This window comes from Microchirus variegatus (genome assembly GCF_963457635.1).
Source record: "Microchirus variegatus genome assembly, chromosome: 2".
Taxonomy (NCBI): Eukaryota; Metazoa; Chordata; class Actinopteri; order Pleuronectiformes; family Soleidae; genus Microchirus; species Microchirus variegatus.
Genome location: NC_139803.1, coordinates 21,273,247 through 21,291,811, shown reverse-complemented (window position 1 = coordinate 21,291,811; position 18,565 = coordinate 21,273,247). Strand labels below are relative to the sequence as shown.

General features: G+C 38.3%; 1 protein-coding gene across 1 annotated transcript; it reads right to left on the bottom strand.

Moving 5' to 3' along the window:
- Positions 1-1,060: 1,060 nt before the first annotated feature.
- On the bottom strand, positions 1,061-18,192 carry pik3c3 (phosphatidylinositol 3-kinase, catalytic subunit type 3). The gene is made up of 26 exons (XM_083903290.1): positions 17,829-18,192; positions 12,496-12,684; positions 11,995-12,138; positions 11,727-11,856; positions 11,505-11,531; positions 10,174-10,260; positions 9,726-9,821; positions 9,527-9,598; positions 9,325-9,429; positions 8,961-9,053; positions 8,673-8,858; positions 7,681-7,811; positions 7,249-7,330; positions 6,736-6,803; positions 6,524-6,629; positions 6,317-6,433; positions 5,791-5,922; positions 5,569-5,697; positions 5,260-5,329; positions 4,903-4,967; positions 4,727-4,811; positions 4,557-4,631; positions 4,297-4,465; positions 2,937-3,027; positions 2,017-2,142; positions 1,061-1,301 (listed from the first exon to the last, which is right to left on the bottom strand). Exons 1-26 carry the CDS (start codon positions 17,891-17,893, stop codon positions 1,287-1,289), a joined length of 2,655 nt encoding a protein of 884 aa, XP_083759416.1. The 5' UTR covers positions 17,894-18,192; the 3' UTR covers positions 1,061-1,286.
- Between the last annotated feature and the right edge of the window lie 373 nt (positions 18,193-18,565).

Below are 18,565 nucleotides of genomic sequence, written 5' to 3'. Positions count from 1 at the left end.
AGTCAGACCCAGAGTCAGAAGACACTGTTGCTCGTGAAACACCTCCACAACGGACGTTATTCTTCTTCTGCGGTTCAATGTACACAACCGGATGTACCCGGACTACCGCCCGGAGCAGGACGATCGGTTGTTCAGGAGAACCGCTGCTTACGTAACTATTACGGGATTGTCAGTGATCTCGTTGAGCCCCGAGATTACAATAAAACACAACGTTCTCAGCAATGGCTGAACTGTTTGTTTCGAACCGTCAGGCTTCATAAACAAGGTAATGACGCAGATACACACCAAAAAAAACAGCGATAATAGGAACTTTCGGTCTAGTTCCGCTTTAACTAATAATCACGGTCCTTACCGCCGCATTATCAACATCCATAAAAAAAAAAATTGTCAACATCCGGTTCCGTTCACTTCTGTTGTAGGTCACTTCCGTTGTGGCTTTTGCTTTTGTGTTGTGGCTTTTGTATTTGTGTTGTGGCTTTTGCATTTGTGTTGTGGCTTTTGCATTTGTGTTGTGGCTTTTGCATTTGTGTTGTGGCTTTTGCATTCGTGTTGTGGCTTTTGTATTCGTGTTGTGGCTTTTGTATTTGTCCTGACACCTCTGGGCCACTGTAAAAATTGGACAAAAACGTCATACGGGAGTAAGTAGTACATCATAATATACTATGTCTTCCAAAATGTGACCATTATCTGAAAAAAAAAATTTGGTCCAAAATTGGACAAAAACGTCATACTATACTGTCGTCCAAAAGTGACCATTTTTTGAAAAGCATTTTTTTGGTCCAAAACTTGACAAAAACGTCATACTATACTGTCGTCCAAAATGTGACCAAAAAGTTGTTCTTTCTTTGTCGTCCAAAATTTGACAAGAAAGTCGTTCTTTTGTATGTTGTCCAAAATTTGCCAAAAAAATGTCATTACAGTATGTGGTCCAAAATTTGCCAAAAAAAGTCATACTTTATGGCAGAACTTTTTTGGGGCTAAAAAACACTTCAGAAATATACTTAAGCACAAATGACCAGCGAGTTGAGTTGTATCAATAGTCTTTTATTTGGCCATAAAGTTAATTCATACAATAATTAATATACATGATATATATACACAAGCAAACAAAGGTATTCATGTCCCTGTTTAGCCTTCTTGCAGTGAAAGTTGGCAGTGCATTCTTGGCCTTTTTTTTTCTTACAGTGTCAACGCGTTTCTTCACTCAGTTCTCTTGCACACTGCGTCAGTCACGTGTCATCAGCCGTGCGTTCAAACTTTTTCATTCTCCACTCAGAAGCATCTGCTCATCTACGCCAGTACTGAAGAGAGAGAAGGACAGAGTTATAAGCTGTCAGCTGAGATGAGAACAGTGACAGTATGACTTTTTAGTCAAATTTTTCAAATTGACCTACTACTATATCGTCCAAAATTTGACCAAAAAGTCATCGTATAGTATGTTGTCTAAATTTGACCAAAAAGTTATCCTTTTGTATGTCGTCCAAAATTTGACAAAAAATATATTTATATTAATAATAAAAATATACTATGACTTATTTGTCAAATTTTCAACATATTATACTATGATGTATAAGTGACATTTGGACGAAATTTTTTATCATACTATCCCTGCAGAGAATATGGGCAAACAAAGATGCTTATTCATATGTTTGTTATTATGAAAATGGCTTCGAGCTTGCGACAGCAAGGTAGCCGGTTCGATCCCCGACCAGTCCGCGGCTGAAGTGCCCCTGAGCAAGGCACCTAACCCCCTCACTGCTCCCCGAGCGCCGCTGAATGCAGGCAGCTCACTGCTCCGGGTTAGTTTGTACTTCACCTCACTGTGTGCTGTGTGTGTTCACTAATTCACGGTTGCAGTAATTGGAATTTCCACACTGAGGACTAATAAGGGAATCTTAATCTTAATCTTATATGCAGCAGTAATTTCTGTAAATAATTGTCTGTTACTTTAGTTTGTGATGGGAATCAGACAATCATCTCAACTGTTTTGAGATAACCATGTCCCTGTGTTCTTACCTGAGCAAACTTGTGTATCTGCTCGACCACAGCAGCAAACAAAGCACCCACACTCTCATCGATCAGACTCTGCATGTAATGAACCGCCTCCTCATCTGACAGGTCCAATCGAAATTTGTCCTGCACCTGGAGGCAAAAATAGTCAGCTGTTGTTTTACAGTCACCAGGAAATAAGGTACAGGTGCAACAAAAATTTCAATACAAAGTCATAGTGTCCAGAGGCCTCACATTTTTACCAAGATGTCAAACTTCAGTAAGATGTCCAAAAGTGTCACCACAATGTCATAGTCCAGTACAGTGTCTAGGGCTGCAACAATTAATTAATCAATTAATTAATTAATTAATTAATTAATTAATTAATTGATTGATTGATTGATTGCTGATTGAATGTCAACTATTTTGATAATCGATTCAAATTGGTTTGAATGTCGTTTTTTAAATAATTAAAACAAGGTCAGCTTCTCCAATGAGAATATGTCCTGGTTTCCTTGCATCATTAAAACTGATTCATTTGAGTTTGTGAAACACTATTCGTGACAACTCCAATTCAACATTTTTCAACTAATCAATTTATTAAGTGGGTATCATCATTGATACTATTGTCCTAGGTAACTGGCACCTAAAAAGTTTTACCATTTATCAACGGGTTTCAATGGGTTTTTCAACCCATTTTGACCAATGCGACATTACAAAACAATTGTAATAATTATTTTCAGAAACTTGAAATGCTACTTAAAAAAACTAATATAAAAATAATATAAATAACAGCACCACGAGGCAATACAAATGTAACAATAAATGTAAACAAATTTAAAGTATGTAAGTATGCACATTACAAAACTAAAAGAACTTTGGTATAGTGAGACATAAAAAGATACACAATATAGAATAACTGCATTCAAGTGTAATAACACACTTACCTTCTTAACAGTCTTGTCAGGTTCCAGAGCAATGTCAGGGATGTTGGCATCCACCATGAGCGAGAACAAATTCAGGATCAGGTTGGAGTATCTGCAGAATGAAATGGAGAGAAATGGATGTTTCACTGACTTAAAGGGACACCGTGTAGTATTTATGGGTTTATATGACCCAAAATCCACTTTTTTATACATATTATGTGCTCCTGCATTGTCTCGTCGCTGTATAATAATTTTTTGTTTCATTTTCGTAGTGTTTCAAAAAGTCATGTAAAATAACATGGTCGCGGGCCCCTGTTGCATTTTTGGCAATGCAACAGGGGACGCCATGTTTCTACCAGAGCCTGTAAGGACAAACGCGAGAGAACAAATCAAGCGTCCCTTTACTTGTAGCAGAAGTCCCGCCTTCACTCTCTCTGCTTCGTCTGCTACGGCCGCGGTAGCTCGCCCTCTCCCTTGCCGGCTTCTGACAGCTCTACCGCGGCCACGAAGAGCTATCCCTCGTCCTTGTACTCGCCCCCTCCCCCTCCCTCTCGTTGTCTGAATAAATACTAGAACCTCATCTGCTGACACGGAGAAAGACGACGAGGACGACATTTGACCGGCTGAGGATACCGTAGCGCTCAGGGAAGGGAGGGGGTGAGCAGAGGAGCAGTTCGTTGTTGTAAATTTCAGCCTCTCCTCTAGATGTCACTATAAACTACTTACTTCACCTTTAAGTTCAAGGTGGTGATGTATCCCAATCAAATGATTTATTCTGCCGACAGTAACATTTATTTTATTTTATTTAAAATGGTGTACTGTGCAGCTCCGTTATCAAGACAAATACTGGATCATTATTGGCAGAATCTCAATTGTAAAAACATTGGATCAGGCCAATCCATACTGGTCTTAAGTCAAATCAGCATCATGTTCTCATGATTTACTAGTAGGTCCTTCCTCCCTGTTGCTGCTGTTAGACTGTATAAAAAGCACAGCTTTCAGTATATCACATGTAACATGTTACTTATCCTATGTGCAACCAAGCCATTGTAAATTCAGAGGTGCAATATAAGTGCAATATCTCATGTGTAATCCTTGTTTACACTAAAAATATCAACCTCATACATATTTTTGGTGACTTACTATCCATACTTTTTATATTCTCAAATGTCAATATTTTTTATATATTGTAAATTCAAAGATGTGCTTGTTTATTATGTATAACCTTTACTGTCTTTGCTGCTGTTGTGGGTCTAATAAATGACTTATCTTACCAACATGGGAGTGGACAGATATGCTTGGTTTACGCAAATACTGCATGTTGATTATTATTGCTACATATCAAAACGAGATGTGCCTGCTGCCACGCTTTTAGACCCACCTCCTGAGATGCAGGAAGGCGGTGTAGCACTGCTTCCTGAACTCCTGGTACTGTTCACTCTGCATGCCTCCCATCCCCTCCACCATCTCTTTACTTAGCTTCATGGGTGGAGGCAGCGGTTTGGGGTCTCTGCCCAGGATGTAGCCGAAGTCGATGTGGAAGAGCTTCCCTAAAGGGAAGAGAGAAGATTCTTGTTCTCAACAGTTCAGCAAACTGTGACGTACATTGAAAGAGTACATATGTGGAGCCTTTTTCCTCACCTGTCTTTGTCAGTAGCAAATTGTCAAGATGTCTGTCCCCTACTCCGAGGATGTATGTGATGACACAGTAACCAGCTGGAAGTCAGAGATCAGTGAACTGTTCGTGAGTTTGTGTGTTCTCAAAGTAAATCATACCAACAGACTGACACCACATCTGATAGAACTCTCACCACAGCTTTTAACATAGGTGTCCATCACCTCGGAACTGATGCCGTACGGACCTTTTTCACTTGGTGCATGTTTTCTAAAGAAGCTCTGTTAAAACATATGGTATGATTAAAAGGAAAATATTATTTTGTGAGTCGTTTTATTACATTTTACATATCACATGTAAACTACATCTCACCTGGATGTTGCCTTCAGTAGCCAGGACTTCAGCAACAGGAACAGACTGGACAAACTGCATAAAACCTTAAACAAAAACAATGTTTTTCCTAATTATTCTAAGATGTTCTTTTATTGATAAATGATCAATGTGTACCTGTTTTTGTGTAGTTTTGTATTTCAGCGCTTTATTTTGTGCATTTGAATGGTCACAGACATGCGTTCCTTGCATTTATAGAGAAAACAACCAACTAAAGCCACATGTCCTTTGTCAGTTTTTATCCAGATTATTAAAAAAGGTGTTTTCAACATAACTAGTACATAATACTAATACAATCTATAAAACTGCATTTATTATAAGAGTAATGAGTGGTCCTACCGTGCTTGGTGCTGGTTGCCAAAACTTTGTAAGGAGTCAACTTCAGGTCCAGATTCTCTTTTCTCAGAAGCTGAAGACAAATTGTCATTTTTTAAGTGGTATTCTGTGGTATAATTATCAAAATGTTGGACACTCATTAACATTATACCTGCAACACACTCGTTCAAAAATCAAAGATGGTACAAAGAAAAAATGATAACAAACTTAAAGCAAGTTAGTGAGATGACCAATCATCTGAGATGGCCAAAGAGATCACTGACCAATCACACACTTAAATTTTAATATGAATGTTGGAGTAAGTATTCTTACTTTGTCCATGAGTGAGATGATCTGCAGGATGAGCTGGTCCTGTCTGAGGTCGTCTCCATGTTTGAAAATAACTGGATACATGGCACCATCCTCAGCCTTGAAGATCAGCTTGGCCGGCATCAGTGCACTCTGACACACACACAGACCAAATGATAACCTTTGTATTTAAGGATCTCTCAATGACTTAAACTGATGAGGAAGTGATTAATGAGAATAAAGTACCTTAAAGAGTGTAGCTGTATCAGGGACGATCCCTCTGATCTTGATTTGAGGCTCCAGAGGAAGAGGAATTGGCTCAATCTCTGAAAGGTTCACCTTGTCGTTGTCCGCCAGCAGAGTCTGCAGGCGCTCCGTCTACACACAGACAGACACACACTCATGTAAACTTGACTCAACAGGATCAGCTCCAGTTAATGCAATGTTTGCATCCGAAGAAGTCAGGCTACTGTAAAATAAACAAAAAATGGCAGGATTTCTTTATATAGCGTGCAAAACTAAATATAGCAAGGGTGCAAGTTACTGCAACATGTTATATGAATTACATGGAGAACATTAAGTTAAAAAGTGACAGTTCAATTTCTGTTAAATGTTCAGGTGTACCATTAATTTCATAGCATTGCGCAGAGATTATGCAAAAGAAAAAGACAAAAACCTGCTTGAATTGTTTTTTTCTTGAGTAGTAGGTATGGGATATTTATGGCTAATTTCTATTTTAATAGGCATTTCAAAAGCAATTTCATTTTGTTACCTTCCTCTTGCGATTTCCACTCTCCCTTTGCACAGCTTTCATCAACTGCACCAGTTTGTCTACAAATGTCTGCTGGGCAGCCAAGAGTGACCGCATCACCCTCACACACTTATCCCCCTGGAGCAAAGAAAGAGCATTAATAAATAACACAAATGCTGAGAGGAGGAGAGTAAATGCGTCTGTTGTAATGCAAAGATATCTGCTGACCTTGAGTAAAGCCTGACTGAACCTCCTCATGACGTTCAAGTACATCTCATGGGTTTTAGGATCTCTCTGTTGTGTGTCCTGATCTTCACACTCAACGATCACATACCTGGTTGGGAAAATCAAATGGGTTTGCTCAGAGATGCACAAACTCAGCAGTCATAAACTAAACTGCTCTGGTCAGGAAACAAACAGTCCGAGCTGTGTGTACTCACCAGTACAAATAGTTGGCAAGTGTGGAGTTCTTGCAAGCACGGGATATGAGGAACGTACACAGGTCCTGCTACAAAAGACACACAGTGCTGACTTTTCTCATACATCATCATGACAGGTAAACACAATTAACACTCCAGCTTCTGCTTCATGAATGTGTCCTTCTCGATTGTTGGGTTTTTAATCAACCTGCTCAAAGCATATTTACAATTTGTGCTTAAAAAAACCTTAAATACAGAACATTTAAAAAAGTAAATGCGAATTAGTGTAATGAAAAATGTATGCATGGATCTACTCAGATGTTACTGAATCCATACAGCAACAAATGTTGTGCTGGCAGTCTTGAGACATCAATATCACCTAAGCTGATATGTAAAATAAAGCCAATGGGTGGTAGCAGAGGTCAAGTGACATGATGCAGCACATATTGTACATTGCCCAATGCCCATGCAGTTCAAGATTAATTTAACTATGTCATTTATATATATATATACATATGCCATATACATTTTTACCTCCAGGCTCTCATTGTCAGCTCCTTCCTTGCCTTTCTGTGGCACAGTGGAGGATACAGATGTGCCAGATAGAATCTGTGAACTACACAAACAGGACAAAGAAACCAGAACGGATTAATAATAATGCATCAGAGAACATGATGGAGTGAGTTTTATTTTTAGGTCAACACGGGTGCAGTTGCAATTCTCTGCTCTCAGCAGAGCTGTGGATATGCCAATAATCACAAAAACCCAATGACTTCATAATGGTTTCTAAAAGAAAAATAATCAAGTGAGAATGACTGGGATAAATTTAGATCCAGGCAACTGGACGTAGAATTGATCACAGGACAGCTTCCACATGTGGCTTCCTCCTAAAGCTGCGAACAGTGTTGATATATTAATGATCCACAGCCAAAGTAGCTGTTACAATTCCTAATCCAAAGTACTAACCTGTCCAGTGCCGAGTCATCTGAAAGTCCCTGGCTGTGTCTCTTGCTGCCTGGCTCCAGGCCTCCCTGAATATCACTGAAGTTCTCATATTTGAGCGCCTGAACCAGCTGCAGAAGATACATCAGCAGATCCTAGAGAAGAAAGAAGTACATAAATATAGTGATGGTGGAGGGTGGATGCACATCAGCACATATCAGACTCAGTACTGTTTCAGTTTAGCTCTAGAAATATTTTGTTGCTGAAGTATGTTTAGTTTATAGTGAATAATATTAATACTGGAAATTCATTATGCGGCCTAGGCTAAAGTAAATGGTCTGTATTTACATATAACACTGTTGCATGCCTTTGGCTTGCACAAACACTGTACATTACTTTTTTACATAAAGACACAGATGCACATATAAACGAGAGTGACGCTGTAACAACACGCCAGTTTGTCAAGTTTTTAGAATGAGGAGAACTCCTTCAGCTCAACTGTTGATACTCTGACAAAAGAAGTAGGTCAAGCTGGTCTATAATATAATGCTAACCTACCAGCCATCATTTTTGTTTTTTTATTACTTCAGTAATGCTGGAAGCATCCAAGTTTTGATTACTTTGTAACGACAGATGCGAGAAAAGTGCACCCCTACAAGCTCCTTGCTAAAAGGTTACAACAGCTCACAATTGACAAACTAAACATCTTTTGAGTTTTGCTCAATGCTAACTGAACATAGGTTCTCCTGCAAGCTTGGAAAGGTAGGGTAAAGTGAGGGTAATTCAGCTGAAACACACAATTCCACTACTAAATTAGTTAGTTAAATTTTATACACTACCTTTAAAAACACCAAGGTCTTTTAATACATTTCAGACGTTTCATATTAATGGCCTCTATGACAATATTTCAAACATATTTGTATTTGAGAGAATAAAAACCTTCCTTCCACACAAACTAACCCATCAACCACCTACACACATTCACACTCCTGCTGACCTCTGCCATCAGTGCCTACCTCATCATCGGCCTGCTGCAGCCGAGCCACAGCGTAGCGTCTGACTGTTGGGTTGGTGAACTGGGACGACAGCAACTCCAAGGAATCCTCCACATCCATGGGCCTCCACTTCCCCAGTAGCTCTAAAGCCTGCTTAGCCTCCTGGGGCAGATCCCAGTTCACACACTTGAGGAACTTAGTTAAAGCCTGAAGCATGAGGAGGAAGAATTCAAAGAGGATTTGGTTAGTTTAAGTGAGGTTTGGAGAGCGATCTCTTAAAAGACAGTAGATGTGGATCAACACACGCACCTTCTCCTGTGTGGTGAGGTAGTATCTGAACTTCCACACCAGGTCCTGCTCTTCAGAGCTCAGCTGCTTGGTTGGTGGGTAACTCACGATGATCTGTTGGCATGCACACATATATACATTAAAAACTGAACAGTTTCAGTGATTGACACTGAAACTAAATAAAGTCTTTATTGAGAAATGTGCGAGGAGCAGATTAAAATTAATCAGCATTGACAATGGTTTGAATCTAATGGTCATTTGTTTAAATTTACCGTTTGAATTTACGTTACCCACTACAGCTTTAAATAAACATCTTTTACACATTTTAATGGATCTGTTGATTATTTTTATTTCCTGCTACAAAAAAAGACAAACAGCTTCTCACATTTAGCTGGTCACGTGTTGCAGCGTTGGGCTTCAGGTCGTGATCTGACGGCCCACTGCGGAGGCTACGGGCCAGTTTGTGGTGCTTGCTCTCCACCAGGTTCTCCTACCAAAGAAAGTAAAATGACAACAGTTCAAAACATTTTCCAATTTTTACTCACCTAACAACATCAAAGTCAACATGAATGTGTTTGTCCTCATACCATTCCCATCTGTGGGTCAGGAACTTTGACGATGTCGCAGCTGGTAAGAATGGGTGATGTGTCGTCTCCATCCTAACACGGGACCATATACAGAACAATACAGCAGTTAGAGACATTTTATTATACAGGAAGTTTCCCAATTAGTGGACATTACATGTTGATATGAAGCTTGCTTTCATGCTCATAAATATGAAAATACCTTTTCATAGTAGACGATAGTGTAATCTTTGTCATTTGTTTTGACACGAGGGAATTCCACCATGAGGTACATGAAGTTAGAGCTGCGTTTCTCGCTCTGCAGAGACACACAAAGAAGACTTTTAGATAAGAGGGTGTGTGTGTGTAGCCTGCTCTGGTCACAGGCAAACCGTGGTGCTACTTTTTTCCTCTCGTCATCATAATTTATTCCTTTCTTCGCACACCTTTCAAACACATTTTATTGAAATAACAGATAAAAATCCAGCCAATAATCCAGCTCTGCAGCTCCTTATTTCAGAGAAGATATGGCAACCCATGAGGCCTTGAGCATGGGGAGGTGGGGGCAATGTTTTCAATCTGGTTTTGAATGCTAATGAGTTCTGACTTCCGAAGCTGATTCATGATTGTTAATAAACCCCGAGTAAATGGACTTAATTAAATCATCCCACCTCATTGATCATTTCGATCTCTCTGAAGGTCAACCGGTCCAGCCAGTCTACCTTCACCATGTGACCCTGTCGATGGGCCTTCGTCAGCTGAACGGACACAAGAGAGGGAGAAAGACATTTTACTCAAATACAAAAACAAAATTAAGAAAATACACCACTACTGCTGCAACAGAACATCCTGTCACAGCATGTTGGCTGGTGTGCAAACAGCTCAACCAATCATGCACAAACTCTGGTGAGCTCGCAGCCAGTCCAGCATCTCTGCTCACAAACTCAGCAGCCAATCCACTCTTCAGTCAGTGTGGGTGTGGGAATGTAAGCACACACTTGGCCATGAACAGGAAGCCCACAACTTAGCAGGTTAGAATTAGCACTCACCCTTAAAACAACATATATAGAAACAACCTTGTTATTAAAAGATAGAGCCCAAAGCTCTTCTGCTTTAAGACAGACATGATTTAAAAAATAATCTTTCATAGCACCAATCAGGTGGTATGAAATGAAAACATACTCCCTGACCTCAACTTCTAAAAATTAAAAATATATGCTTCAACAACTTCAGACTTCATGAAATCCATGCACACACTTACACAAAATACACCAACATATCGCAAGAGAACATAAAAACTAATGTGTGATGCGTTCAAGAACACAGCCATACCTGTGGACAACACGTCTTCACACCAGCACCAAAATGTATTTATACTAGTTTATGCGAAATACAGGATTTCATAATCTTACCAATTATGACTAATAGTCAGCGAAATATTTGCCTTATTTTTTCTTTAAAAAAAAATACAAGCAGTTTTTGTTGATTAATAAAGCTAAACAAATAAATAATGTGCAACAAAATTCATGTCTGTAATATTTAGTTCATACTTTTTTTCTACTTAATATAGGGCACTGCAGTGCAGACACAAAATGCAGATTGGAGACAGAGCATACATACTGTTAAATAAATTTTATTTCAATTAAGTACATTTTGTCCAATTTGTTATTAAGAAATATTAGTTATTTTTTAATTACTTATTTTACTCACATGGCAGAAAAATGGATTTTGGCCAATATATGACACTTTTTTGTGGTCATCAGCTGCACTGACTTCTTAAGACTGGCATCAGCCATAGAAAACGATCGGCTGACCTCTATTCAGAAGTTGAATTGACTTTCCTGACACAGGGTGATTTATTTCAGCCTGATAACTGTGACATAAAATATTGTGTGGCACAAAGAAAAAGATTAAGTGTGCAAATACATTTTGGCCTGAGCATTGTACACACACACATCACACATTCTGCATGGCCAACACTAACTCCTCCACTTGTACTCACATCACCGAGTACCTCCAGGTCAGGGCCCTGGAACAGATGTTTGTTTAGACAGGGCTTTGCTTTCTCTCTTTATCCAACGGACACAATGTTTCCTTTTCACACTGTCCTTTCTCTTCTACTCATATTTTTCTCTGCTTTCCAGTCACATCCTTTACCCCATCTTCACCATTACAGATCTTTCTCTCTTTAAACCCTGTTATCCTGATAGGAAACATGTTGTACCTTGGCGAGCCTGCCCATCTGGTCCTCTGTCAGGCTGCTGCTGGTGCGTCCTGGTGTAGTGGTGGGCTCCCCTCCATCTCCCTCTACGCCTGGCCAAACTTTCAGGTCATGCATGCCTTGTCTGAACATACTAGGACAAGACAGGACGACATTTTTTTTGATCACTTCTATAATAAAACCTTTGCAGCTGTTTGTTTTAAGCAAACGCTGATCTTGAAACTTGGTGGCATAATTCACGCCACAAGTAATGATATAATGTTAGACCTACCCATACTTGCCAAACAGAGTGACAGTAGTGCCTCCCACAGGTACAGCTTTGCCAGGCCCATAGATGTCCCAAACTGTGAGAGCAACCTGGGCACTTTGGGGAAGGTCTGGGTACTTGACCGGGAGCCGCAGCCACTCGTTCCAGCTTCACAATACAGCAGAAGAGTAAACAAGAAAAGCAAATACTACAATAAATGTTGCTTGTTTATTTTTTTCTACAGCAGCTCAAACAAACAAATCAGCTACAATGGGTGCTTTGCATTTTGAAGTCGAAAGTTAACTCTACAAACCAAGAACAATGTCCTTTCTGGTATGTGAAGACCACTATATTTCCCTTACATGCTTGGGAAATGGAGGCATGAGCAGACAAATCCCTGTTTTTTTCTCTCACCATCAGATGTCACTAATTTGTAAAATGTTTAACTTTTAATTTAACAACCATTGAGAACATAAACCTGCAATTTATTGACCTTTTCATTTAAACACAGAGACTGGAACTCACTTCCATCGTGTGCTGAATGCTTTGTACGAGGTACGGACAGGTAAGGCGAGCGGTTTTCCTTCGGCAAACACTTGACAGGTAACATAGAGGTCGGAGCAATTCTCTTGGTAGAGGCCAGAGAACCGCAGCATAGGGTCTTTAAGCAGTGCTTTGTAGCTCTTCTGCTCTCGCTTACCTTCTAAACTGCCTCTGGAGGAGGGGAGAACAGAGAAAAGAAAGAAACACAGATGTTTATTAAAATGGCTACAACTCATAGGATTAAATGACCAATTACAGAGTCTAAAGTTCACGTTTAATTGGCTGAGCCATTTTGTGTCTTAAATTTAGTGAACTACTTAAACTTTTAATACAAGTTAACAGATTAACATCTTCGAAAGAAAAAAGAGGATAAGCTAACTGTAACTGTGTCTACATTGTTGACACCCTTAAACCACTTTATTAATTATCATTGTGCAATAATTAGACTCACAAGCTACATACATGATTTTAATTCAGAGCTAGTTGTGCGTGTGGGGTCTTCATGCTGTCGGAGTCATGTGCCGACTGGTTCAATTGGTTGATTTCAATTTACTGGAGAGAGAATAAGCTTAAAACATTGTTTACTTTAAGTGTTAGGAATTCGGTCCAACTTCGAAAACATGTTGTGAATATGGTCACTTAATTATGAAATAAAACAAAAATATTTGGATTTGTCTTCACAAATGTGAGGAATTGTTTACTTATCCTCCAAATGTAGGCCAGTCAGAGAATTTTCATTGAGGATTACTATGATTAATTATTATTTGATTAATCGGTTATGAATCAGTTACAGTCAATTATGTTTTAATGTCCTATGACTATAATTTACAGTGTCCTTGGGTGTCCTGAAAGGCAGCATTTAAGTCAATTCCTTATTATTATTTATATTATTATTATAAAGTACAACACATAATTTAAAAATATATGGCTTCACAGTTTTACAAATGTGTAATGACAGTGACTACCATTTATGCAGACATCATTAATCCATTCATTGATCTTATTCACAATAGTAATCAACGGTTGTTGATTTTCACATTTTTTATTTCTGAATGTGCACCTGTCTTGTGCAGTTAATTATTGTTATTGTTTGTAGGAGCTAAGTTATAAGAGGTTATAAATAAGAACTAAACCTTGCCTTGATGAAATCTCATATGGTGGCGATGCTTAGTCTTGTTTTCAGTTGACACTGAAATGAGGCTAGACTTAAAGGTCCTGTGTATACAATTTAAGTTAAAGTAAGTACTTTACTATATGAATATATATTTTAATACCTCAGAATGAGCTTTTTATATTTATATCAGAAGCTAGTTTCAGCTCTACAGAGACTGCCATTTTGGACAGGAGCCCACAACAAAAACATCTTTTGAGTTTTGATGCCAACTGTACGCTACAGGTTAATCAACACACCTGGGAGGGGAATGTGCTACTGGAGGTGGAGATGAAGGCCACCCAGCTGCAACGTGCAACTTAATAAATGTTTCCTTTAAAGCTTTCAACGTCGTACCCTTAAAACACTATCAAAAATCAAATTACAACTGCAATTTGTCAGAAAAAAATTATCCCTCAGGAATCCCTTAAAAAAGTCCCTAAAGTGTTCTTCGTGGCAGAAAACAGCCCCTTGCCAAAAACTGCTGTAAGATTATCATATGTTAATATTTTTTCCACTTTAAACGAGTCAATCTTTTAAAGCTACTTCAGCCTGAAATATACATATCAAATATTAATAATATTTTTGAAATTTTAACCCTTTAAAGGCCAGTTTGTTTTCACAACTCCACTGTTTTCTTATTGAAAAAAAAAACAAAAAACAACAATAACTTCCATAAAATACATTTCAAGAGGAATTTGATTGTACTCACTATTGGGCCTTGAGATGGGTCAATGATTACTAGAAACATTTATTTTGAAGCACTGTTATTTTTTTTGCAGTGCCAGATTTTTCCAAAAAATCCCTAAAGTGTTCCTCGTGGCAGAAAACAGCCACCTTCCCAAAAGCTGCTATAAAACATTGTCTATTAATATTTTTTTCCACTTTAAATTGTCAGTCTTTTAAAGCTACTTCAGCCTGACATATACATGTCAAATATTAATAATATTTTTGAAATTTTAACCCTTTAAAGGTCACTTTGTTTTCACAACTCCACTGTTTTTAATTGAAAAACAACAATAACTTCCATAAAAAACATTTCAAGGAGGATTTGATTATAATTATTATTAGAACCTGAGATGAGTCAATGATTAGCAGAAACATTGATTTTGATGCATTGTTATTTTTTTTGCAATGTCAGATTTTTTTTTAGAAAAACTGTCTAATTCGATCATAGCAGCAGCAAATATCAACTTCCCAAAAACTGCTGTAATATTATAGATTAATATTTTTTTCCATTTTAAATTAGTCTATCTTTTAAAACCACTTCATCCTGAAATATACATGTCAAATATTAATTATATTTTTGGCATTTTAACCCTTTAAAGGCCATTATATTAATGCAACTCCACTGTTTCTTTTCCATCAACAAAACCCCCCAAAAACCATACAACTACAGTAATTTCCTATCATTTCCAGTAACAATCATAACATATATTTCAAGGAATATTTGGTTATTATTATTAGTATTAGGCCCTGATATGGGTCAGTGATTGGTAGAAACATTGATTTTAATGCATTGTTAGTTTTTTGTGGTGGCAGATCCAATTTAATAATCTCATCTTGTGATATATGATGGATTTTGAATCGGTCTCCTGCTACAAGCGAAATGTTTTTTTCCCTGCTAAATAATTATTACCATATTTTGTTTTAAGATAAATAAACAAACAATAATAAGTTGAACCTGAAAAAACCATTTATTTTGCAAAGAAGGACACTGAATGATGAACATTGAATATGAAACATGGGGCAGTTAGGTGTGTTGTTGGAGATGGGAGAAAGGAAAAGATAGAGATGGCGAGTGAGTGAGTGAGTGAGTGAGTGACTGACTGACTGACTGACTGACTGACTGACTGCAGCATGTGTGAGAGTCCAGCTCAGGTGGAGCAGAGACTGCAAATGTACAGGCTTTGGTCTTTGCACATAAACTCCCCAACTCTTGTCTTTCTATCAGTGCAAAAATGACACAGCCTCCTGTCCTCACATTTACTCATGAGAAAAGGACCTGCAGCATCAGCACCCTGCAGGTATGCAACCATCCCTGCAGCAGCTGATGAGCAGGGAAGCTGCCCTCTCCTCTCGATGTGTGGGGGGTCACCAGCATCTCTCCCACCACAGCATAAAGGTGTTATACAGCCAAACATCAACCAGGTTGTGGAAAGGTCCAGTTGCTACCGTTTTATTCTCCTTCTGCAGGGGTTGGTGCCGACAACCTAACAAAAGAAAAACAACAACACTTGAAACAACAATATAAAAAAATGTATCCAAGTATTCTTTCTCATGATACATATAGTATTTATGTTATGCCAAATAAGGACATTTGCAACAAAAAAACTGACATATATTTTAGACAAGAACATAAGAGTAACAATAAATAAATGTGTGAGTAACTGATGCGTAATGGCACGTACCTGATCAAGGTTATTGTCACCTTTTGCATCTGTTGTAATATTTCCTTTCTCTCTTCCTTTCCTTTTCTTTGTATTACTTACTTATTTGTGGAGTAGCACATTCTTGCCTTCTCAGGGGATGGAAGAGACCATTGTGTGTCTTCATAAAAGCATAATCCACCTCCACTTCTCTCATCTTCAGATCAGTCTTCAGATGAGTTGGAGTTGGACAACAGCTGGTCTGTTTCTACTTCTGAGGCCTCATTCATGTCGGCCTCTGAATCCTCAGAGTTCATGATCATTTCCAAAGCCTCCTGTGTGGTGTAAAGTCTTTCCATTTCCAAAATGACTGCTGCTGCACTACTGCTCATACTTATAACCATGGCTGCAGTGCACATGCATACTAGAACTATCTCAGCAAGACTCGAAACAAAGTCCAACTTATTTTTGGTTCCTGCTGCTAAGCTATCTTTGAAGTGCTAAAAGGCGAATCGCTGTTTTTATTATTGAATGATTTTATAACGCTGACTGTGGTCTTCTAAGAAAAAAGTCTTATGAAGTTGGACATAAAATACACACTCAGACAATTTTTTAACACATACACATGACATTATCCAACATCAACAGTGGCACTCAATTATCATTTTAGTAGCAAGAAATGTGTGCAGAAAACAGTGAAACTTAGCTCAATGCTTTGAATGGGAAAACATAGCGCCACCTGGTGGACAAATATAAAAATATTAAATTTAATGCTAGTAGTCCAACATGAAACCTTAATATCAAGAAATGCATTATTTCATGTTAAGATAAATGTCTGATCAAAAATAGTATTTTCAATGGTTTTCAATGGGGCGATTTCAGGCTCGAAGAACACATTAGGTTAGTTTTTTTTTTTTTTTTTTAAATCTGCCACTGCAGACAAACTAACAATGCAATCAAAATCAATCTTGCTGTCAATCATTGACCCATCTTAGGGCCTTAAAATTATAATAACCAAATATTCCTTGAAATGTATTTTACAGGAATTATTGTAGTTTTTGTGTTTTTTTAGGTAAAAAACCAGTGGATTTGTGAAAACAAACCTGCCTTTAAAGGGTTAACATTTTTTAAATATTATTAATATTTGATATATATATTTCAGGCTGAAGTAGCTTTAAAAGAGTGCCAATTTAAAGTGGAAAAAAATATTAATATATAATGTTTTTATAGCAGTTTTTGGGAAGGTGGCTATTTTCTGCCACGAAGAACACTTTTGTTAGTTCTCGCGCTGCTTAGCCATTTTAGGCTAATTTAAGAAAGTGAGATGACAGTTCTAAAGTTTACCAAAAATGAATAACCTTTGGAAAATTTGAGCTATATCCATTCAACACAGACAAAATGGCTTAACAATTAAAAAACAGAAAGCCACGAAAAGGGCAGAGGGACCCCTGAGGGTTAAGTAAATTAGAAACTTTACACAAGGTGGTTCAGCCCTAGCTAATACACAATTATTACTGTCGATTACCATCGCCGGTACATTCGGTTAAACTTGATACAATATGCTTTACAAAACATGTATTCAAAGCCGGAGAAAAACGAAACATGCATTAATTTCGCTGATGACCATCCCTAAATAATGAATATTATATTCAATATTATTTACGTTGTGGAGACTTCTGTCCCATAACGCCAGTGTGTAAACCGGTTTCATGTGCCCACATACACACCCGGTCAGGTCACCCGACAGATTGACTCAGCATGACCAAACGAAAGCGACGATTTCGGTCAAAACTTACATTTTAAGTTGAACGTTGATATCCAAGTCACAACTGTAAACATAGTTGAATTTGTCAGTGTCCATCTTCCGACAGGAAAACACCTAGTTTTCACCAACAACCGGACGACTTCAACATGAAATCCTCCGGACGGCTTTGTAAGCCCCTGCTAGCGGCTGGCTTTGAGACAGGGCCCCGTAGCAGCACAAAAACAGTCCGCGGAGCTCAGCCTACACACCGCCCACACGGTTAGAGAGGATTTCAGTCCCTGCACTGGGTTAAAATATATACATATGAACACCTGTTGTTACAGGAAATATTACTTTAACAGCTGTCTGACGAACATGATTTTGTGTTTTTGTTAGCTAAACAACACCGCAGTAAGTAACTGACATCCAGTCGGCCTATAGTAATCGATTCTCGATGTTGGAGCACTTCAAACTAGGCCGACTATCGCTGTATCGTGGATTGATTAGCCTAGCCTCGTGGAGCAAAGGGGAAGTAGAAAAGAGGCGGAGTTTCCGTCTTCCGGCATGCTTGTTAAAGGTACATTAACCTCAATTTCAAAAGGCTTTTGGACAATATTTTGGCCACGAGGTGCCTTTTTTAAATGTCTAATGTAGAATGTGTTTTGTACCAAAAGGCATGCTTTCTTAAATGACCAGAACATGTACATTTGCTCAGGAAATACAGTTGAAAATGGAAATGTTCTCACCATGCATTTGTTTGTCCCTCTGTTAGCAAAACCCATCAACATG